The sequence below is a fragment of the Halichondria panicea genome, chromosome 11 (assembly GCF_963675165.1).
Source record: "Halichondria panicea chromosome 11, odHalPani1.1, whole genome shotgun sequence".
NCBI lineage: Eukaryota > Metazoa > Porifera > Demospongiae > Suberitida > Halichondriidae > Halichondria > Halichondria panicea.
The window spans coordinates 1,373,290-1,397,007 of NC_087387.1; the positions used below are offsets into that span (position 1 = coordinate 1,373,290).

The following is a 23,718-nucleotide window of genomic DNA, read 5'->3' on the forward strand; positions in this document are numbered from 1 at the left end:
ATCTATCTGGGGGCGGGGCAGTCTGTGTACAGTCTGTGTAAACCATCTCTCTGTTCTTTAACGAAACACGCGACCCATCGTCTGAGCTAGCTGCATGCAGTGAGTGTAGACTAGCAACAGATCCAGCAAAACTCAGTGACTGAGCCTAACCTACGTCCTGGTGGAGAGCTGATGTACCTGGCAAATTTAGACTCTAAACTGTTGTAAGACTTCTTCACTGCAAGTACGTTGAGACCTACCGGTAGTCTAGCTAGATTTAGATAGCTTGCAGCTGTTGTATGTAAGTATGCATTGTGTAGCACTGCAATTTGCAATTCAGTCCATGTGGATTTCACAGTAATCAGTGTCTAACCAAGTTAGACATAGTTTATTTAGCGAAGCCCACTAATTTATCTCTCTGTGCCACACTGTTTACAGTACACCTCAATCACTATGACTACACAACCAGGAGCGTACCAACTGACCAAAGTGTGCATAATCGTATGGATACTTGTTCTTCTTGCACTCTTCTCACCGATATCAGTGAACTGTGAGTTCTGAAAGTTTTGCGGTTTTTGTTTACCATGAGAAGAATGCACTTGTGTTGTTGCTCACTTTGATTGTTGTGGTTGGTTTTCTGGGTATTGTACTTACTGTTTCAATGTTGCACTGCATTTAAAACCTTTTGCTTCCAATCTACTCTCCTATGTATTGGTACCGTTTGCTTGTCTTGCATGGACCACACATCGTGACCAAATTTATAGAATTGTGTTGTCTAGGATATCGCACCAACTGGACTGAAACATATACATGTACATACATAGTCTTGAAATGGCTCATTGATCACATCATTTCCCAAATCAACTGTACATCAATTTCCGAACAACTGTGCTTTCCACAGGTTTCTATGCACAGCCTGAGGCTGTGACTTTCAGCATTCAGCCACCGACGAACGTGGTCACCTGTGCTGGCTGTGGAGAGGTGGTGCTAACCTGTGGTATCTCACTGCAACGTGCAACAACTAATCTACCTGTACCAGAGCTGAGGTGGACCTTCAATGGTGCTATGGTACGGGAATAATTTGTGTGATACAACTTAGCCTTGCATGCAGCTTAGCTCTTGTATTCATAACTTGCCTGAACATCAGCAAGCTGCTTGGCAAAAAATGTGCTAGTCAAGTGAGGCATTAGAAAAGAAAAAACAATCTCTTGAGTGCTGCCAGCTTATAATTACTGTACCAATCACTAAAACTTACACCTTCAGCTTTCGTCAGATAGTGACTCTGAGGCATTAGAAAAGAAAAACAATCTCTTGAGTGTTGCCAGCTTATAATTACTGTACCAATCACATCTTATTAAACTTACACCCTCAGCTTTCGTCAGATAGTGACTCTGAGGCATTAGAGCAATCTCTTGAGTGTTGCCAGCTTCATAATTACTGTACCAATCACATCTTATTAAACTTACACCCTCAGCTTTTGTCAGATAGTGACTCCAATGGTACACACTTCTGGATCACCCTCGTACTCTCCCAACCCACCCCTTCCCAGTCCGGAGTGTATCAGTGTAGCGCTACCGATGGCAACAGTGCAAGCTATTGTGGAGTAGACCACCTCCCTTGTATCACTACAGTTACCCTTAGCAACGAAGCACGGGTTGAAATAATAAGTAAGTGTTGCATTCGATTTCAAAATCAGCCTGTGAATATTATTGAACCCTGCAGATGATACTGTTGAAGTTGAAAATGTAGCAGTATCAAGTTGCTCGTCACTACTGTTGAGATGTGGCTCGTTAAGCCAATTGGGACCAAATGTAGTTAATCAGCTACACTGGACTAGGAATGGACATCAAATTGAGGTTGGTGTCTGCATGTGTGTCTGTTTGTTCGTTGTTATAAACTCTGGGGTTTATTCAAATTATGAATCTCGTTTACTGAAGGTGGTGTTAAGTTCAATCATTACTTTATCACATTCCACTGCCACAGTTGCATTTAATAAGTTGTTATAATTATGCCTAGAGGCGTAGCCACAGCCAAATTCATGATCTTAAATTGCCACACATATGTTCAGGGAGACCAAGTTCTAACGAATGGCGACCTTGTTTTAAGCGATCACGGTAACAGCACTCGTAATGGACTATACCACTGCTTGTTGAGGACAGCTCATGGTAGCAACTTAACTGTTGCAAGCTATAACATCACTGTAAAAGAAGGTAAGTTGTGAGAACTGAACATGTTCATGCATGTACCTTCAGGCTGTTCTTATCATGCATGCACCGTCCTACTTTATAATTATGTTGTTGAAAGTTTTTTTTATTAATCCTATTATTTGAAATCTACAGATAGTGTGCAAGATGAAAACAATGATTCAATTGAAATAATCGCATCAAGACGTGCCTACCTTGAAAGTGAAACTGTCAGTTTAGTGTGTGCATACAATATCAGCTCAACCTCATGCCCCACTGTTTCTTGGAGCTTGAATGGAAACGCCATCTCTGGTACCACAGTGCTTACTCTCGAAAGGTCCTCTACTAAGCGGTCAGGACTCTACTGCTGTGCAGTAAATACTAGTGGTGCCTTGCACGAGACTTGTCTAGAAGTTCAAGTCTTTTCGAATATCGTCTCGTCCCAAATTGAAATTAGCACAGTATTCCCTGAACATTCAAGTGATAGCCTGGAGATTACATCACTTTTGCCTGATAACCATTCGTTGATCTGGTATCACAATGGAGTACGCTTGAAAGGGGAGACGATAAATTCGCTTAGTTTGCAGCTGGACGACACTGAGAGTGTGTACGGAGTGTATCAGAGCTTTGTAGCCGTGCTAGATCATCCAAAAACCATGACATCAATGACTAGAGTAATGCCCCCTGGTGAGATGAAGTGTTTTCAATCAGCATATAATATTTTAATTGTGCTTTTGTTTTTTTCAGGTCGGAGCAACCCCCCTTCACAGCCTCGGTTTAGAGAGGTACCTCGAGCCACTGAGTTATCAGGATTCTTCATTGCTGTGACATGGGATGCACCGCTCTACAATGGAGGGTCAAGTCAGCTCCAGTATCAACTACAAGATACACGACTCGACCAGGAATGGACTGTGAATACAACATCACATGAGCTGCTTGTATCTCTGTTCCAGAATTTTATATATTCTGTACTAGTTGTTGACTCAAGAGGCGTGATTGTTAGTGACAAAAGTGCTAAGCTACAGGATAGAACTGACTTTCCTGACTGTCAGCAAGACAGAGGTAATAATAATAATAATATCCAGTTTCGCACATTAATTTTTATTATTGTAAAACAGTTCTCTTCCCTCCAATGATTGACCTGACATGTGACAATGGAAGGGTGGATGTATCGCTGACGGATAATGAGAGAAACACTATAAATGGTTTCATTAGCAGATCTCAAAATCGGGTTTACTATGTTCAAGGGTCTTGTACTACTCAAAATGAGACCATCACGATTAACCAGGTATGCTCATACATACAGTCAAGCCTGACCATGCATGCATAAGAATTATTTACTGCATGCAGAAATTTAGAGAGATGTCTTCCAGGCTAGAGTTCTTGCCACACAACACACACTGCACCCTGAGAGCTGCAGCAACTACTGAAGATTTTGCTGCAATAAATACAGAAGGTTGTACTACCTGCTTCTGTGTGGATCCAGACAATATTGAATACACTGCAGCACCTGTGCAATGCATTGTTTCTGGTACGTTTTTTTTTTTTTTTTAGCAATACTGCATAGAAATTTGTTTATTGCAGGTGCAACATTTATATACAATAATTATATAGGTACTGTTAGAGTGAGCTTTGAACAAACTGTGTATGAAATTGTCGAGGACGAGCGTACACTACGAGTGTGTGTAAGCATGGAAACTATGGAAGCTTTTTCAAGTAATTTTGCAGTCCAAATCACTTCCACCGACAAATCAGCTCAAGGTGTTTATTTATTTTATTCATTTTTAGTGAAGTGTTTCACACCTTATTAACCAACTCTGCAGGGGGTGTTGACTTTGAGGTATTGTCTACCGAAGTCACGTTAACTGGAAACAGTACATGTCTCGATGTCACGGTGATAGACGATTCAGTTGTTGAGAGCACGGAAACATTCACTCTCACTCTGTCATCGGCAGACCAATTAATTAGTGTCATGAATGGAGTGGCAGCAATCAGTATACTGGACAATGACAGTGAGTCTCTACACTGTTATAGCTATACTGAAACCTTCCTTATAGGTTGTCCTTTGTAAGGTTTCAAACACTACGTATGTTGGAGAGTTTAAGAGATACAAGTATTCAGACAGTAGTGTTTGTGTTGTTTAGATTAGAGATGGAAACACTATCCTTTACAGACAGTTAGTATAAAAGATAGTGTTTCCATCTCTAAAACAATACTATACACATGCATATAGTGACCCCAGGGAAAGCTGTATTACACACCATCCATCCATGTATGCACATGCACACTCAGCACACTTAGGAGAGTATACAAGGTGGTGTATTACAGCTTTTTCTGGGTCGATCGCGGTTCCACTGTATTTATTTAATCGTTCTTGCCCCTACAGCTGTTACCCTCTCACTAAGTGAGCCTTCTGGAGCAGATGAGAGCACACAGAGTGTTGAGTTGTGCGTGAGAGTGGAAGGGACACTAGAGAGAAATGTGACCATCTTCATCAACACATATTCTGCCACTGCTCAAGGTAAACAATTCTATTAGAGAAGGCATTTCTTTAAGGAATTTGTTAAATCCTAAGCCCTAAAATAGTTATACTATCTGCATGCCCTCAATTCAATTTGTTCACAACAAAATTTCAGAGGGAAATGATTTTGTTGGAATTCATGAAGAATTGACTCTGTCAGCTGAAGATTGTGTGCTGGTTGAGTTCCTTAACGACTCCATTCTTGAGAAGGAGGAATATTTCATTGTAGCCATTAACAGCTCTGATCCTGATGTCCTTATCTCAAAAGGAGAGAGTATAGTGCAGATTTTGGACGATGATCGTAAGACTGTTTATTATTCAAACTGAATTAGTTTATTTTGTGTCTCTGGTTGCAGATGTGATCGTCTCTTTACTTGGAGATACTAATCGTACGATTAATGAAAGCGATGGTTTCGTCCAGCTGTGCATTGAAGCAGAGGGGGAAATTGACAGGAACTTTACGATCTTTATGGCATCAATTCCCAAAACAGGAATAGGTAAACAATCTGTTATTCCAGCACTCCCATGTTATTGCATCGTTATAGATATTACCGCTACTTCCAGCGATGTGCAATATGCACTCTGTGTAATTGTTACTCCCCCCCACACATGTACAGTGACTTACAATGTGCGCATGAAGGGCCACTGGAATGGACTACCCATCCGTGTACTATATACTGTTACACTACTTTACGATGCATGCACACACACACACGCACACACACACGCACCGACACACACACACACACACACACACAGAACAAAGAGACTTCACTCCTATTCATAGACAGCTGACTCTGTCTGGTGGTGGTCACTGTGAGAACATTGCAATCGTGAATGACTCTATTCTGGAAACTGACGAGTCTTTTACAGTTACCATTACCAGTTCTGATCCTGGGGTTGTGATCGCTAAAGGGAACGTTGTACTCACCATACAAGATGACGATTGTAAGTGCTAGTATATCAATGTATTATTTCGTGATTGCTTTTATAATCAATCAATTTTCTTCAGATGTGAGCATTTACTTGATTGGACCCTCTAGTAGTGTGATGGAGAATAAACCATTTGTGCAACTGTGTGCAAAAATGGAGGGTGTAGCAGAAAGAGCTGTCAGTATTTTCGTTGATGTATCCCCAGGCAGTGCTCAAAGTAAGTGGATTAACGATCCTAATACAACAACTGTACAGTTGCAAATTTTGCCTTATTGAAAATTTACTCTCTTTAATTCCTCAGAGGGCAGTGAGTACAACCATCCACCACTTCTACCTCTCACGTTTGAGGCTGGCTCTAATCAAGAGTGCATAAATATATCCATTATCAACGACAATGTTGTGGAGAATACAACGTCGTTCAGTGTCGGGATTTCGAGTGTTGTCGAGGATGTGAGTGTGAGGATCATCGGAGGGAGAATTACGGTGGACATCGTTGATGATGGTTAGTTCGTGCATCACACTCAACAGTATACATGCAATCAGGAGTGCATGAATAGAACAACTGAAGTATGTCTGTCTAGAATGTCTAGAATGGTTTTAGTTTATCATTCGGTTTGTACCCCTGCATGGTTGTTGAATTTAGATAACCAACTCTTCAACCCAGGGCTACTAACATGCTTTTGCTACTACTTGATAGTGTTAGTACATGCAGCACAATTGAAAGCCTTACACTACTGTTATATAGCTCGCTATTAGTATGCATGGCAGTGCCCTACACGCAGTCATTACACAGATGAGGAGGAGCCCACAACAATCTCCCCGATTGTTGCTGGTGTGGTGTCCGGAGGTGTCGTGTTCCTCCTCGTTCTAGCTCTAGCTATGGCTGCCGTCTGGAAGTACAGGAACTGCAGGAACTGGTTAGTCTTACGTATACGAACATGAGGATTAGTTATAATTATGCTCTTTGTAGTCAGTTGTTGTTTCTCCCTTTTGCCATAATTAATTTTAATGGTACTTGTTTGTGCAGGTCAATGACATATGCTGAGAAACAGAATAAACAGACTAATTTAAAGGTACGTAAAATGTGTGTGGTCATGCATCTTATAAACAGTTTTCTCATGTACGTATACCTCTAGAATACAGCCATGCAGGTTATTATAATTAAGCCCAAAGCCTCCATGTGTTTTTAACCTATGTTAGCAGACCTCTTTATTGCCACTGTTGACCTGCTCTGCCCTATAAAGTTTCACTGTATATATGCCTAAAAATAACTGTTATTCTATATGCAGACAGAGTACAAACTCAAACCAGACTTAGAAGACCATAGCGTTGGTTTTGGGGTATTACCTGCACCATACAACAGTGAGCCCGAGGAAGACCAGAAATCAATGTATGAGATGTACGATCCATTGGGAATAGTAGCTGATATCCAGTCACTACAAGAATCGCCTTCCGTACGAACTAGGAACACATTACTTTCGCCGTACAGTCGTCAACAGTTGGAAAGAGATGTCGTGGATTTCTGCCGAGTTGACACCAGTGGAATGGGTACAGACTCATATATTTATTGGAAGGAGGAAAGCGTGATGTCACAAAACACGCTATCCTCGGGGAAAAATGGAATTGCACAGAGCACTGATTCGTTACTCTCTCCATCTGCAAGTGGAATTGAAAAAAATGTCTCTCGGAATTATGATCTCTCACTTTCCACTGCACAGAACAGTGACGTATCGTTAAATTTTAACTCGAGTAATGTTCAGCATTTATCCAACAATGGAACTCCTACACAAGCTATAACACTCCCCCGACATAACATGATGTCACTTCTTTCTGTGCAGCATTAATAGTCTGTTCTCACTTATCCCCATCCCATCATAAAATTATATTATAATTATGTACAACTGAAAGTGAAATGACAATATAGTAATTAATGCTATCTATTTGGTTCAGTAGGTTTTTTAGTCTCTTTGAACAGTTCAAACAATTGCAGCAGCTGCTGTTCATTAAGCAAGTTAAGCTCCTTCTGTGAGAGGCCATGACCTACAGTGGTGGTGGCTCTGACAGTGCTGGGACCAGGAGTGGAGGAGGTCTGCAACTGTTCATCTAGTGTCTCAGCAAAGTCCTGTGAAGTATGCATATATACCAGAGCACTTGTGAATGTTGTGTGGAGGTGTGTGTGTGTGTGTGTGTGGAGGGTGTGTATGTGCGAGGTGTGTGCTGCATGTGAATAAGACGTACAGTGGAGTCTCTAAATACTAACATTTTGGGGACCTATGGAAAGTGTCCTGTATGACATGATTGGGTCAATTTTCTTCGTTCGAGCATCTTTATCATAAAGTTATCAGAGAGTCCATTGCTAATTTACAGTTTTCTAGCTCAACAGATGCAGTGTTCCTAACTATTTCACTTACTGTCCACTCTCTTAGAAACAGTCTTGCATGTTCGGACGATGCTCCTTTATGACCTTTGAACTCTTGCTGGACAAACCTGCTGCCGAGGGGTCCAAAGTCCCCTGGTAGTCTCTGGTGGAGTCTCAGTAGTCGTCTGTACAGGCCTAGCACTTCACAGCGAGCCATGACAGCTGGAAGAACAGAGCAGCATAATACATGGGCCCATTCACACAAACTAGATGCACTGCATGCTTGGCCGGCTAGAACTGTTGTGGCTGGGGATATATTAATAGAAACAATATTGTCTTTCTCAAACCTGTAAAGCATCTCTATGTAACTTACCAGGAAGCAGGATAAAGTGTATCTGTATCTGGTAGCTGAGTGTCCAGGCTGCAGGCTTCAGTGTTATGCAATACAGAGGTGAGTGAAGTGTGCATGCTCAAGTTGACAACATTCTCTAATAAGTGCCCATTTTGTGGATTCTATTTAGAGCACAGCAACACTCTAGTATCTGAGCAAGCAAGTGGGACAGGAAGATCTCTGTGTCCGTGGAAGTATGTCACTCAAACAGCAGCACTATAGACGGTTGATGAAAGAGCAAAAGGCAAAGGCTTCCTCTGTGCAGAAGATTGACCACCCTCTAGCCAAGTAAGTTTGCAAGAATATATCTACATAATTTATGTACATTCTTTACACTGTGTTGCACAGGTACAATGCTCTTGGACAGCTGACGTGTGTGGTGTGCACGGCAACGGTCAAGACAGAGCTCTTGTGGAGCACACACATTCAGAGTCGTAAGCACAAGGACAATGTGGCAGCACTGAAGAGCAAAACATTGACCAGTAACACTAAACGCAAGAATCCAGAACCAGTGAGCAGACCGCACATTTATAGACTGTAGAAAGTTTATATTATACCGTAGATTGAGCTGCATGATTTGTAGACTACGAAACCTCAATGCCTGTACATTATAGCCTTAGGGCACGTCTATTTGCTAGGCCAGTTGTAGTGTGAAGTCAATATAGGCCAAATTGTTGTTTTTTACTGTTGTATATCACGTGTTACTGATGTACCATAATCAGTAGCCAATTGACCTTGTGTTCTTTGTGCAGGATGTTGAGATTCCTCCAGAACCTTCTTTTAAGAAGCCCAAGACTGCAGTGAGAACTTCCGCTCTACCTCCTGACTTCTTTGACTCCAATGTAGCCAAGGAGACGGTGACCAGTCAGAAAACAGGACCATCCAAACACCCTGAGGGCGTTCCAACTGGTAGGTATAGCGAAGGCTGCCGTAGGTACACTCCTCTGCTGTAGTTACTATTTGGACACACAATATAATTATTATGACGTACTTTATTTGTGTAATCTCCCAGCTTAAAAATTATAATTCCCTCAATCAGTCTCCATCTAAAATTGCAGATTTCTTTGACAAAATGCCAAAAGCTGAAGACAATGTCTGGCCACAGAAAAAGCAGTCAAAAGCCGAGTCCACTAAAGATGCCGATCCACCCTCTAAAAACGCGTCCTTGCCCGAGGGCTTCTTTGACGACCCCAAGAGAGACGCAAAGGCACGCAAGGTTGAGTACAAGGACCCTGAGTTGCAAGAATGGGAGAAGTTCCAGAAGTCCATTCAGAAGGAAGACGATGTGAGCTACTGTAACAGTACATGTGAATGTGTGATTGGTCCTTCTGGGTGGCCCTCCAAACTAGTGCAGCCTTTTAATTATTTTTTCAAGCTTCATGAAGTCGATGTAAATAATAGCTCCTGATAATAGTTACAATCCTCACTCTGTGTGTCAGGAACAGATCCACTAACACACTCATCACACATACTTGCCCACACCGTACTATCCACACATCACACACACACACACACATACTCTCCTCCCACACACTCACACCCTCCTCCCTCCCACACACTCACACAGGTCTCGGATGCCCTGATTTTGGAGATAGACATGGATTCAAAGGAGGACAGAGAAGAAACGGAGGTCCAAGAGCAAGCGTGAGTGCATAATCTTTATGACATCTGTTATAACAGTTTAGCCTAGCTTAGAAGCAGCTACATGTACATCTGATGCAAGCAATGACTAGTTAACATCAAGCTTAGAAGCAGCTACATCTGATGCAAGCAATGACTAGTTAACATCAAGCTTAGAAGCAGCCGTATACATTACCACCTTCAGTTGCACCTGCTGTATGCACTAGCTGCTATAATTATATCTACCGTAAAACCTCAATTTAAGGCGACCCTCTAAATAAGCGACACTTATTGGACATTTCGCCCATATAGCACCATATAAATTCATTTTTTGTGTACATTAAAGCTTTACTTTTGTAAAACGTAATTATTTAAAAGTGTCGCTTTAAATCGAGTTTTTACGGTAATATATTATGTTGTATGCAGGCTGTACTGTTTTTAATTACTATGTCCTAATTAAGTCATGCAGAACTGTTCTGGTCACAGGTCGTGTTTCCTGAGAGCAGAGAAACTGCGTCAGAGACAGGAAGCACTGTCCAAAGCCACACCCACCAGTGACCCCCACAGAGAGGACGTGGGAGATGAGGAGAGTGACAGCGATGAACTAGATCTGGACAATCTATTAGACTGGAGAGCTAAAATATCATGAATAAAATAAACTGAGCTAATTTCTGTAATATTCACGCACTCCCGATATGACTCTGTTAATAATTTCTTCACTTACTGTTCTGTTATTAAAAATAAAGAAGAATTTTTTTCTAATTGATAAATAAGGAATGCACACACTATTAACCAGCTGTTTCAACTGTGAAATGATGGAATAAAAAACCTGTATAAAAATTACATATAAGTCAATTTTATGTATCTGCACAAATTGATAAAGATAGTGATCATGAGGTGTTCACATGATTGTCACATGAGCTGAGTTCGGGTAAAGATGTTGATAAGGTTGTAACGAACACAAAAACGTCTTCACAATCAGTCTCTAGTGGGGACTTTCCCACAATTGTTGGGGACTTCCCCTCGGCCCGACCGGCCAGGCACGTACCACACATGCAGTTGTACTGTTTGCAGTGTACATAGGAGGAGAAGGACTGACCGGAAAATCCGCTCCCAAAATCACAGCTCATTGGTCGACTGAGATACTCCCCTATACCGCTGTCTTGCTGATAACGGCTCGAGGTATATCGCACCAAATGCTCGAGAATCTCCTCGGAAGTGACCCCAGTCTCGAGGGGGAATTCCCCTCCTGCCTTGTCGAGTGAGAGGGCAGAGGAGTAGGCAGAGCCTCCTCCGGGGAAGAACTCGTTGTACAGTGTGATGTCATCGGGGTCGGCAGAGGCGGGAGCACAGGGACCAATCGACACGGGATCCTCAAAGTCCGAGCAAAACGTCTCTTTCTGTAGAAGTAAAAAAGTCATACATGGTTCTACATGGTTACTTTAATGTGATCGACCTACGTATATAAAGATACATAAAATCTCACCTTATTTCCAAATCTTCTAATCTGCTTCTCATATCTGCAGGAGGAGAAAGACCACAATAGGTAAACCATGAACAGAGTGTATAGTGAGTAAATTTGGCGATTTGGCGAATCAAGGAGAATCAAGGTGAGGGTCGCCAACATTAGCCCCCACAAAATGTTTTTTGCTTGATACTCAGTCCCAGTATATCGCACGAGATCAATAATTATTGTCATGCAGTATGATCGTCAAATACCACATTCTGCAAATATTAGGCTCCCCAAATTTACCCGTTATGCTAATTAACCATAACCGCCAAAGGTCATCAAGTATAAGAGTGGACTGACCTCTTTCTCTTGTAACGTTTCCAAGCAAAGCAAGCACACAGCAATACAATGAGCGTCAGAATGACTACGGCTAGAGCAGTCACCGTGACAACACCGACTGTCGTCATGGTAACCAGCTCGCGATTGACCACAGAGGGAGATGTTGTAATCGCATCTTCAGTCACTGTAGTAGGTGTGGTTGAGGTGTAGTCGGTAGAGGTACCAGTAGCAGGTGTGGTTGAGGTGTAGTCGGTAGAGGTACCAGTAGTAGGTGTGGTTGAGGAGTTGTCGGTAGAGGTACCTGTAGCAGGTGTGGTTGAGGAGTTGTCGGTAGAGGTACCAGTAGTAGGTGTGGTTGAGGAGTTGTCGGTAGAGGTACCAGTAGCAGGTGTGGTTGAGGAGTTCTCGGTAGAGGTACCAGTAGCAGGTGTGGTTGAGGAGTTGTCGGTAGAGGTACCAGTAGCAGGTGTGGTTGAGGAGTTGTCGGTAGAGGTACCAGTAGCAGGTGTGGTTGAGGAGTTGTCGGTAGAGGTACCAGTAGCAGGTGTGGTTGAGGAGTTGTCGGTAGAGGTACCAGTAGCAGGTGTGGTTGAGGAGTTGTCGGTAGAGGTACCAGTAGCAGGTGTGGTTGAGGAGTTGTCGGTAGAGGTACCAGTAGCAGGGGTAGAGGTATCAGTAGCAGGTGTGGTTGAGGTATCTGTAGTATGGTGAAGAAGAAGTACGTACATTATGCATTTATAGTGATCATTGATAAGATCAGGAGCAGATGAAAGTTTTTTTACATCTGCTCCTGACAAGATAAATTACTTCTCTGCTAGTACTGCATCTGTATGTTATATTCAGTGTGCTAGAAATTGCACCGGAAAACATGCATGTTTTATAAGCTGAATAAACCATAATTATAGAGTTATGGACAATAAAAGTTAGCTTTACTGAAAAAATGCAATTGTGTGAGCAAAAAATTCTTACCTGTGATTTGCTCTTGGAGAATGGACACTGATAAACCAGTCTCTGAGACGCTGACCTGGGGGTCAGAGGTCACCAGCATTAGCAGGTATCCGTCAGTTGAGTTGTAAGTATTGTTCACGCAGACGATAACTTGAGAGCTATTGAAGTGCAGCTCACTGGCTTCAACACCATCTATATGGAGGAGTAATAGTCGTATACTGCGATACAAAAATAAAGACCGGTACTTCTAGTCTAACCTGTAGTGCAATGTACACAAAATTAATGTCTAAGGTAGCTATAGGTCAACTGCTTATAGCTGATATAATTGCATATCTGGTTTTGTTGGAATTAATTAAATTTAGAGTCAGTTAATAATTTCAGACACTCAAATTAGGTTTGGTGCTGTACACGCGTATGCTCACCATCAACAGAAGACGTTAAGTTGACTCTGACATCTCTCTCAAGTTGACCCTCTAGGAATACGCACACCTCAAATGTGGTGGTGTCGACTGGCAAGAAAAGGGAGGAGTTTTGAATGAAGGACACACCCACAACTAGAGGGGGGAGCGGGGGGGAAACATTAAATAACAATGACGTTGTGTCCACCAGAAAAATTTTGCGATTTTCAGTAAAATCTGCCAACCAAATCGCCAAATTAAAACACCCACCAAATATACGGTAGACACATCTGCACATGACACACAGTAAATTAGATTGTATATTTTCTTACAATCATTGTCCACAATATTGACCGTCGCCGAAGGAGTGGGAATGACGACCAGGGGGTTGTCAGTTGTCATAGTAACACGGAAAGACTCCGCCCCCTCCACCACCACATCGTCTCGTACACTCACATTGAGACAATGTGTGAGGGCATCGGCAGTAAACTCAAGCTCTCTTCTTAATGGTGTGTAATCATCAGAGGCTGCAGAAACGAATTAATTGGCATCCAGTGAGACTATTATACGCTAAGAAGGCTGTGTGTGTGTGGTCACTGTATATCATGTGCAGGATTCACCACCACCTACATGTACACACGGACAGCCCTCTAAGCAGTAGATCCGTATTTTGATACAAAAAGAAGGGTCCTCGCTAAAGTATACATTATGTATACATAGCGGATAATTTAATTGGTGACTTAGCGAATCAAAGTGAGGGTCGCCAAAATGAAATCGAACATGTTTTAGCCTGCACGAGATCAATGATGGCATGCAACATGTGCTAAATTAAGAAGACTGCCAATAATAGTTCAATTGCCTCGTTCGCCAAATTTACCCGCTATACGATAGCTCCTGACGATAGTATGCACAAAAGTACCTCAAAATCGAACATCGTATAATTTTATAGGCTACAGAAATGGCTACAGCACATTGTGACAGGTGCCTACCTGTTGCCGTAGCAGCTTCTGTTTCGATGATGACAGAGAAGCCGTAGCCGCGTGCCGTTAAACAAATCTGCACCTCCGATGTACCCTCGTCCACAGTGTATTCTGATTGGTCGAACGTCACCGTACCTATAGCAACAGAAAGATACATACAGACTTATTTCGTGTGCTTGAGTCCCCCAATAATAATAATTACTGTCTCAATTCTAAGGCGCTAATAATTCTAAGGTCCGGATTGCAGCCAACAGTTTATACTTAGTACTTGAGAGCATACACAGAGCTACGTTATAATTATACTATATGGTTCTAGGGATTTATGGCAGTAAACCCACCAAGCCTGCAATAGCATGCTTGAGTCCCTCCAGTATTTCTCAACTCTAAGGCTAAAAATTAATAATTATTATAAGCATAATTATCATACATGAACATACCTGACACGTTGCAGGAGACTGGAGGTGTGTACTCCAGGTTGTAGGGGTTAAAGCACTGACACATGTCTCCCGTCGTGCATTCGTCGTAAAAAATGGGGGTAGCCGCACCCTCGAACCCGCACTGAGTTCCCACGGCAACTGACTCCAGTAGTGAAACACTGCCGCCTGGCTGTAGTGTAGGAAAGAAGTCAAACGAAATTTTGACTCACGAAAAGCATCGTTCGAGTTGATTGAATTTTTTACCCTACGAAAATTACCCGCTATACGGTGTGATCTTTGTTTCACTGACACTAGCTAAAGAAATTAATGATCTCACCACATGAATTGTCTGGTTGTTTCTCGTGCAGCCACCAGTCCGATACAGTACCAGGGGGCGTTTAATGTGAGTTAGAGTGATGTTAACACTGCCATTGACGCAGGAGAGAGACAGTTCAGGTGGAGCATAGGCATTGCCTGAGGGTAATTGGTGTCTAATTATTGTACATAGCCTTGTTTCCAGGCCGATTTATCTCTAAAATAACACGCTAAGTCGAAAACAGGCTAGAGAAATTAGTCTTCCTAAGAGCAGAACATATATGCATGAGCTTCAGGTGACTATAACTGATAACACACAATACACAAGACTTAGACAAATTGTCTATTAACAACCAAATTCACTTTTGTACATTGTACATGTACGTGTATAATTATAAGCTCTCTTGCATGTGGGGTTGTATAATTAGAAATACAACCACAGCTAGTCTATAATAAAGACCTCACCTCCGCACAATGATGTGTATGATGTGTATAAATCCAGTGGCGTGGCCACTCCCCATTCACCAAGCTCTGTTCCATCGTCTGAAACCACACCCACACTCACAGAGTGAAAAGAATACAGCGTCAACCCAATGACAAGGGAATTCCCCTGAGTACGACTAACACTTTTCGTATAACGGTTTTCAATGCGTCTAACATTGAACCAGGGGTCGGCTACTCCGCCAGTGTAAAGGGGCGGAGTCCACGAGACTCGTACAGCTGTCAGGTAAAGTGGGGTATTGTAACGAGGTACCTCCGTCAGGGTGGGGGGTCCGGGAGGATTGGACACGCCTGAAGAAGTTGTGTCAGTAGAAAAAAAGCTGTAAATACAAGTCATGTATGTAGGTAGAATTTCCAGGGCTAAAAAGCTACAAGAATTTAATAATTGTTGTGAAATTAAATGTATCCTCCAACCACCAAGAGAGGAAATGAACATTATCGTACCATAAGCCTACGATTATGCATCTCAAACATGAGAAGAAAATATTATATGCCGTATACCGCGAAATTTTCGAGGCACTTATATTTTGTGGAATGCATGGCCTCTAAAAGCATTTTGTTGCATAATGTTCGTGGAATGACTGCTTATCGGAAGCCACGCCTCTAATCTTTGCGCGTTATAGCAAATTAAAGAACAATTTTCGTGGACTTTATTTTCGTGTAGGATTGCTAACCCACGAAATCAGCGAAAATTAAGCCCCTCGAAAATTTCGTGCTATACGATATAGCTGTACCTTCTACACCAACAGTTACTATTAATTTTCCTCACCATAAGGGAGGGCTCTTGTTAGGGTTAGCTCTGTTAGAGTCCCATCCAGCTGTTCAATGAAGAGCTGGTATATCCCATAGAGGGCAGAGGTCACCTCTGACGTCTGATTCAGTGCTGATAAGCCCTGGTGGGACTTAATTTCAAGCCCGTTGTGGAACCAGCGTAAAAGAGGGTGTGGCCTGTGGAGGGGGGCGGGTATGTAGAGGGTGGTGTCGGTTGAGCCAATGAAACGAGTGGATGAGTCTGTATTGGCTGATGAAAAAAGGATATGTATTAAGAAGGACTGTATCTAGAAAGACTACAGTACTGTACATGTGCTCAACATCTTCGAATTCAAATTCACAACAGCTGAATAAAGAGTGTCAAGGCATGGGTGAATTGTGCTGTCACCAATTAGTTTTACATATACAACACTGTAAAAACAATTTCTGTACAATTGCTTGAAAAAATAGGCTTATAATGTGCATATAATGTCATAAATTATACTCACTTTTCTCAATAACGTCCAGCGTAGTACAAGACTCCACCCCCTCCATCACACAGCAGTACACTCCAGCATCAGCCACGCCCACTCTTTCCAGTCGTATCACATGACCAGCGTGCATCAACTCTGCTGAATTCACCTCTCTCCCATCGTGGTACCACCTCGGCACAGAGGGATGATCACATGATGAATTTCGTTGCTCGTACGTGCAGACTAGAGTGGAGGCGTCGCCGGTCAAGAGTACAGGCAGAGAGTTGTGTACTTGTACGATAGTGTGAGGTGTGAGGCTCGTGACAGGTGTGACAGTGTGGAGCTCGTACTGTGAGAGGGTGGCGTTTGTGGTTTGAAGCTCGCCAATACAGCTGTATACGTGCGACGAGTTGCCATGATGATGTACCAACAAGTCTCCATTTGGTAGCAAGTTTTCCGTCTGTAACAAAACATAAATGACAATTCATGATTGACTTCATTACTAACATAAGAAAGCCACATAAATTGGTGCTTTCAGGTATGTACTGTTACTGTAAGAAAGAGATTCATATTCTCTTAATTTCAGTACATATATATAAACGGCACTGTGCTGTACGTGTGTAATAATTTGATAAATTTTTTTTTCGTATTTTAAAATTAATATGCAATTTTGCCAACCTGGTTGTTTGGTAGTATTACAGCTCCGTCTCTGAGCCACACAGTGGGGAAATCCCCCTGCACACCACATGATAAAAGTGCAGCTCGTTCACAGTCTCCACTGTACACCACGGTTTCCACGGAGACATTGTCAGCTGTATGGGTGCATAATTGAGAGGGTATTACTCTGAACAATGACATCTTGAAACTGTAATTAAAGGTGAGTAGATCGAGCTATTGTGTTGCTTATAATAGTAGGTGTAGAGTTTGTCTTGTGTTTCAGTCTTGTGCAGGTGTACAATCACATGTTAATTATTGTCTTAATTTGTCGGTCATTGACACATATAATTGTGCGTATAATTTTAATTACTCAATATTGTCACTATCGACTTCTGTATTTTTTTCGGCTTGTGAAAAGGAGCTACTCAAGACAGCAGAGCTCAAGTGCTGTTATGTGTATTGAGCTTGGCCTAATACGCGCACACGCACACACACACGCACACACACACACCCACACACACACACACACACACACACACACACACACACACACACACACACACACGCACCCACACACGCACACACACACGCACACACACACCCACACATACAGGATTTAGCTCCCTGCATGTCCTCAAACTATTAACATACCTAGTATTTGTACGCTGGCTGTGTTGCTCAAAGTGGTAGTCGTCACACAAGGCACGGTTTCACAGAGGGTGTGGTCACTGCCGTCACGAGCCTCACACCTGTACCTCCCGCTGTGACCCGTGTGGGGGGTGGGCAGTGTAAGTTGTGAGGTGGTGACTGCTGAGTCAGCATCTGTAAGCAGTTGGACTGACGCATCTAAGAAGACCTGACAATGTGCGTGGGAGGGAGCATATTAAAATAATTATTTCCGCGGCCACAAATTCAACATACCTCAGAGACTAAATCAGTTTCATTGACCATCCACTGTAGAAGTGGGCGTGGCACATTGGCCACCGTGCTCTGTGCGACAATACTGCATTGCAGAACGATGGGACCACACCCCTGACAGCTGGTCACATGACTCGGGGACTCGAGGAACTGTACAGCCTTAGGTTGTGCATAGAAGCCTGTATTCAATAATTGAAAATTTGTAATTGGTATTTATAAACTGCTAGGAAACACTGTAAGATTAACTTTTGAGCCGCATATACTATTATGTACAAGACTATCCAGGTACGCATCTCTGTATAATTATCATGCGATCAATCACTTGAAATAAAGCAAAAACAACAGAAAATGCTAAGCACTCTAATTGACCTCAAGTGTGTGTGGTGTGTGTACAGTGGTGTGTGGTCGCACTCTGTACACAGTAGTGGTTGACTTGTAAACGTTTGCAATTCAAGTAATGTGAAAAGGGGTTTTTGTATTAATTATAAGCACAATCAACACCATAATTATCATGCCTTAATTGTCAGTGAACATTCCAGAGCAGTAAGCATGACCAGGAAAACCCTCTATGGAATTGCAACTGCCTTTAAAGTACAGCGGCTAGTGTTCAGACTCAAGAAGCTAACAGCTGCTGTACATTCATATATGCTATTACATGTACTTGTCACCTTAATTGGTGCATGTACTAAGAAGGATATATATATACTCTAGATCTTTCAATTCAACTATAAATAGCCTCAATGATACGTAACTAGAATTATATACACATATTCAACCCTGCCCTTTGACCTCTGTTTGTTGTCGTGCAAATATCTAACAATCGTATCCATATCTAAGCTGGTCCATTAACCTGCTACGGTAACAGCTAGTAGCTGACAACAACTCACTTATGACGATGGTTGGCATGAGCACGGCTAGGAGACAGCCGAGTGTGCAGCTGGCAGATCTCATTTGTCACCTACATAAAATAGCAATGCTATAATTATGTGTCTACACATACGTGTGATTTAAAACGCATTCATTCAAAGTAGGAAATATACGCACATACAATGTACATGCACAATCTTATCACTGAACTATGAAGTACGCTCCATTAAATTAATATTAATGGTGGCTACAATAATAAAATAGAACCTCTGAATTTCTAAGAGTAGAGAATACATGCAGTGAAACTTAAGATAAAAGACCTCCGAATAAGCTACACATGCTGAATATAAATACTGCTGTCTATGAAACAGTGATAATTTTCATCCGGAATGATCCCCCAAATTTACTTTCCTACACAAAACAGCGCATAAAATCTCCGAACAGAGAGGGCTATTTTTCAACCTCTCTACAATAGACAAATAGTTGTGTCAGTTAGAGTATTGTGATGGGACTACATTGACCCTAAAGCTGTGGTCTAATTGTAGAGGTAAGTTTAGACAATACAGGCTGCATACTGTGATTAAGGGTGTATAAAAAGAGAGAGGGCATGCAACTGACTATAAACCCTACGTGCGAGCAAACTGAAGTCACAGACCAGATATACTGTGTACTGTACACAAAAATCTAGATATTACTGTACTTTTCCACCACCCACTTTAGTTTTTGCTCGCAAGCTGTTGCATGCCCTCTCTCTTTTTATACGCCCTTGCTTTGCTGTGATTTATTAGCTATAAATGATCCAAGCAATTCAAGAGAGCTGCAATGCTACAAGTGCTACCTACAAACACCATCAACAACAGCTTGCTATCACAACTAGACACCCCACACATGCAAACACATATCTTAAACAAATTCATACACATAAAAGGGTTTCCTCGGAGAGTACCTATAGAAGGGGTTAAGGAAACAATGTATAACATTACCATTTTTAAACTATAAGGAAGCAAGCACATTTGGCATAAACAATTAAGTTTGACCACCGTAAAAACTCTATTTAAAGTGACACTTTTAAATAATTACGTTTTGCAAAAGTACGGTTTTAATGTACACAAATTTGTATGGTGCTATATGGGCAAAATGCCAAGTGTCGCTTTAAATAGAGGGTCGCCTTAAATCGAGGTTTTACTGTAGTCCCATATTTTATGGTGGCAACTTTTAAGCACCTTTGTAATATTGCACAGAAGCATGACTACAGGTTGTACAATATTTGGTATAATCACTTCTTATATGGAGAACAAATATACAAGCACTATATATACACAATGCATAAAGGAAGTTGGGCCGAGTACTTATAAAGTAATAGATTGTAGCCACATGACTTAGCTAACTCTACGATTGTTACTCAATTACTTTGAAGTTATAATTATATGGAAGACAGCCGCTAGCTCTTAGCTCATGCATAACTATATATACTCATTCTTTTTGTGTTTCAAATAAAATGGACTTAACAGTTAGTCCAGCAAATTTTTGGTTGTGTTTAAGTGTATGCATGCGTGACGAATGGATCGAGCAAAAGTACCAATAATACCACATCAATGTAAGGGGAATACAAAAAATAATTTACTAAAACAGCAATTAACCGAATGCAATAAATGTAAAATTATGTTACGTATGAAAGTTTTGGTATAAGCTGAAAATGAAAATTATAAAATGTTGGTTATTTAGAAAACAGGATATGAAAAGTTATCTAAATTACACCCACCCAGTCAGTACACCACAAGCACAAATCCCCAGCTGAGGGGAAGACTCTGTGAACACATACTTCTCACGATATGGCCACTCTACTTCCTCCCACACTTCCTCCCACACTCACTCACATATCTTACTAGCTATTTATAGCAAGATACTAACCCTAACCCATCTACTTAGTAATACAAGGAGCCCATAAATAAAATGTTCTCTATGGGCTCCTGGTAATACTAGTCATCAGCTGTTTTGAGGTATGTATGTAATTGTTTTTGTAGTGACTGAACATGTTATTAGTGCCTGAGGCCTAAAACACACACATAGAGAGACGACAAAACATGCATATAGTTGCCATAAAATTAACATGCAACGGGAAACACGGTTAGCTGATCTACTTACTGACACCCATGAGAGCTCGCACTACACAGTGTGTATGTACGTACAGTGTATTCGTGTGGTTTCAATATAAAGCCATGAATATCAATCGACTCTGATTCTGCTAATTTATAAGGATTAAGGATGTTACGTCTGTTTAAAGCAGTGATTGGAGTTATCAAAACACTGTCTAGCAGCAGCTTCCAAGAATTAGTATTATAAGAGCAATGATGCATATAGTCTTTATATATTATAATTATATTGTTATCGCACCACCAGCAGTGCCAGCTGCCATATACATGTACTGGATTATTAGCACATGTCATGTAAGGTTCTGTCCCTCACATTGAATTGACTACAGTACCGTATATCTTCTAATTTATCGGACACTTCTAATTACCTCGGACACTCTTTTGGGCAATTTTCGTTGTTCTAATACAACGGACACTCCAGTACTTTAATATTACATTTGTTCTAAATATCCGGACAATACCTTGAAAAGTTGAGTTACCATTCATAGACGGCAAGCAAGACTTGGAGTGCTGCAGTTAGATAGCTTTGAGTAGCTAGTTTTAAATAGCTAGTGCAACTATTCAGTCGTACCCTGTTCTATTAAATTTAGCTTAGCTCGCATGCAGCTGCTTGCTTGTTCTAATTATTCCGGACACTTCGCATGCTCTATAAAAATCTGTTCCAATTATACCTGGACAATTTCCAAAATAATTATTTTTTGCCGTTCGATAAATTAGAAGATATACGGTAATATCATGATTATTATACAGATCGCTATACGTATTATTGTGTTTTAGTATTTTTCATGGTATCGGCATTACACATTGGCTGAACGATATGCATGGGAGGCTATAATTTATGTAAGATGTTGTCTATGGCCTTGATGTCTAGAGGCATAAGACCCATGGGATTGCACAGTGTAAGGTGTTGTATATCCATGGCCTTGATGTCTATAGGCATAAGACCCATGGGATTGTACAGTGTAAGGTGTTGTATATCCATGGCCTTGGTGTCTAGAGGCATAAGACCCATGGGATTGTACAGTGTAAGATGTTGTCTATGGCCTTGATGTCTAGAGGCATAAGACCCATGGGATTGCACAGTGTAAGGTGTTGTATATCCATGGCCTTGATGTCTATAGGCATAAGACCCATGGGATTGCACAGTGTAAGGTGTTGTATATCCATGGCCTTGATGTCTATAGGCATAAGACCCATGGGATTGCACAGTGTAAGGTGTTGTATATCCATGGCCTTGGTGTCTAGAGGCATAAGACCCATGGGATTGTACAGTGTAAGGTGTTGTATATCCATGGCCTTGGTGTCTATAGGCATAAGACCCATGGGATTGTACAGTGTAAGGTGTTGTGTATCCATGGCCTTGGTGTCTATGACATCTATACACTTCAAATGGGTTAATTGTCGGTGGGAGGTAGACCTTCACCTTTGATTCACTACTTAAAACTAGCACAGTAAAATACACACAACACATACATGTGTACGGACTTGATGAGTGTGAACAAAAACTGCTATAAGGTACACATGGTCATAGTTCAGAGAACATGTAAACAAAAACAGCAAATACGAGAACACAAATTATGTTGTGTTTATACAGAGGTTGTTTCCTAGTTCGTCTTGTCAGCTGTCAGCTGTGCTAGAGGTTAGACTCTCCGCTAAAGTAAATCTTGAAATGAGGAAAGGTTTGCCCTATACATATACCAGGTCAGCTTAATGTGGTGAGAGGTAATTTTCAAAATAAACTCAGACACAGTCAACACAACATGACCAAGGGGAGCCTTTCCTTGTATTGCCCAATTACTTGGAATCTTATCACCATTTTGATCAACCTTACAAGAGCTCTATAATGAGCGATTCATTCCTTTGAAGGAACAATGCCAGCATGCTAATATTAGCTGCACACAAGCTCGATCAAATACCACTATATATAGATAATATCCCCCAGGCAACTGTACATAGACTAACTTCAATCCGTAATTCACTACTATAGATAATCGCTACGGGGGAGAGGAGAACGTGCAGGGTGCATAAGAATAAAAAAATAGAGACTAAAATAACATAGAAACTTGTGTTTGCAAAGGGCCAAATCTCAATCAAAAATCGGATGCATAACGCCGCACTACTATTCTACAGATATGAGCTCCAGCTGCATCACATGCACACACAGAGAACCTATGAAATGCACTAGGTATTCACTGGGACTAGGTATTCACTGGGACTGGATATTATAAATGCATGTTCCTGTACATAGATAGCTAGCTACAAGTACAAAGTGTGTGTTTTGCACCAGTACAACCATGCAAAAACACAAATTGTTATTAGCACTGCCATTGCAATGTGATGACAACTAAGCTCACCTCAGTTTTGCTTTTGCTAAGACAAAAATTTCCTTCTTCCAAGTGCCACTTGCTTGCTAGCTGACATACTTCAGTTCAGTACGAGATCAGAGCTGAGATATATAGCACATGCAAAATAGCAGCGATTCTTCGAGGACTAGCCGCGCCCATGATAATAGGAACATGGGGGCGTGCCTTTCAGCCATTCGATATTCAGCACTCGTACTCCTAATG

The 23,718-nt window shown here is 41.5% G+C and overlaps 4 protein-coding genes across 5 annotated transcripts; 2 read left to right on the forward strand and 2 right to left on the reverse strand.

Annotated features, from left to right (window-relative positions):
* Positions 1-11: 11 nt before the first annotated feature.
* Positions 12-7,547, forward strand: LOC135343753 (uncharacterized). Its single transcript, XM_064540757.1, has 21 exons — positions 12-223; positions 418-529; positions 881-1,047; positions 1,454-1,646; positions 1,702-1,835; positions 2,048-2,189; positions 2,319-2,849; positions 2,910-3,224; positions 3,281-3,450; positions 3,513-3,693; positions 3,777-3,923; positions 3,986-4,174; positions 4,549-4,683; positions 4,799-4,984; positions 5,040-5,180; positions 5,443-5,631; positions 5,696-5,833; positions 5,918-6,118; positions 6,410-6,533; positions 6,644-6,689; positions 6,906-7,547. The coding sequence occupies exons 2-21, from the start codon at positions 433-435 to the stop codon at positions 7,458-7,460; spliced, it is 3,981 nt and encodes a 1,326-aa protein (XP_064396827.1). The 5' UTR covers positions 12-223; positions 418-432; the 3' UTR covers positions 7,461-7,547.
* Positions 7,497-8,488, reverse strand: LOC135343777 (succinate dehydrogenase assembly factor 3, mitochondrial-like). Its single transcript, XM_064540786.1, has 3 exons — positions 8,349-8,488; positions 8,028-8,197; positions 7,497-7,738 (listed from the first exon to the last, which is right to left on the reverse strand). Exons 2-3 carry the CDS (start codon positions 8,190-8,192, stop codon positions 7,550-7,552), a joined length of 354 nt encoding a protein of 117 aa, XP_064396856.1. The 5' UTR covers positions 8,193-8,197; positions 8,349-8,488; the 3' UTR covers positions 7,497-7,549.
* LOC135343768 (zinc finger protein 830-like) lies at positions 8,467-10,748 on the forward strand. Its single transcript, XM_064540777.1, has 6 exons — positions 8,467-8,654; positions 8,715-8,877; positions 9,119-9,275; positions 9,425-9,651; positions 9,934-10,010; positions 10,473-10,748. Exons 1-6 carry the CDS (start codon positions 8,563-8,565, stop codon positions 10,633-10,635), a joined length of 879 nt encoding a protein of 292 aa, XP_064396847.1. The 5' UTR covers positions 8,467-8,562; the 3' UTR covers positions 10,636-10,748.
* Positions 10,749-10,783: 35 nt separating this feature from the next.
* LOC135343754 (mucin-17-like) lies at positions 10,784-23,708 on the reverse strand. 2 transcript variants are annotated; one of them, XM_064540758.1, is made up of 17 exons: positions 23,506-23,708; positions 19,019-19,089; positions 18,135-18,310; positions 17,865-18,069; positions 17,235-17,368; positions 16,593-17,016; positions 16,103-16,354; positions 15,298-15,624; positions 14,855-14,991; positions 14,539-14,707; positions 14,111-14,236; positions 13,454-13,648; positions 13,146-13,277; positions 12,745-12,915; positions 11,797-12,472; positions 11,473-11,506; positions 10,784-11,386 (listed from the first exon to the last, which is right to left on the reverse strand). In XM_064540758.1, exons 2-17 carry the CDS (start codon positions 19,080-19,082, stop codon positions 10,877-10,879), a joined length of 3,732 nt encoding a protein of 1,243 aa, XP_064396828.1. In that variant the 5' UTR covers positions 19,083-19,089; positions 23,506-23,708; the 3' UTR covers positions 10,784-10,876. The 2 variants fall into 2 exon arrangements, with proteins under 2 accessions (XP_064396828.1, XP_064396829.1); XM_064540759.1 differs by having other exon boundaries at positions 11,797-12,409; positions 12,742-12,915.
* Positions 23,709-23,718: the final 10 nt, after the last annotated feature.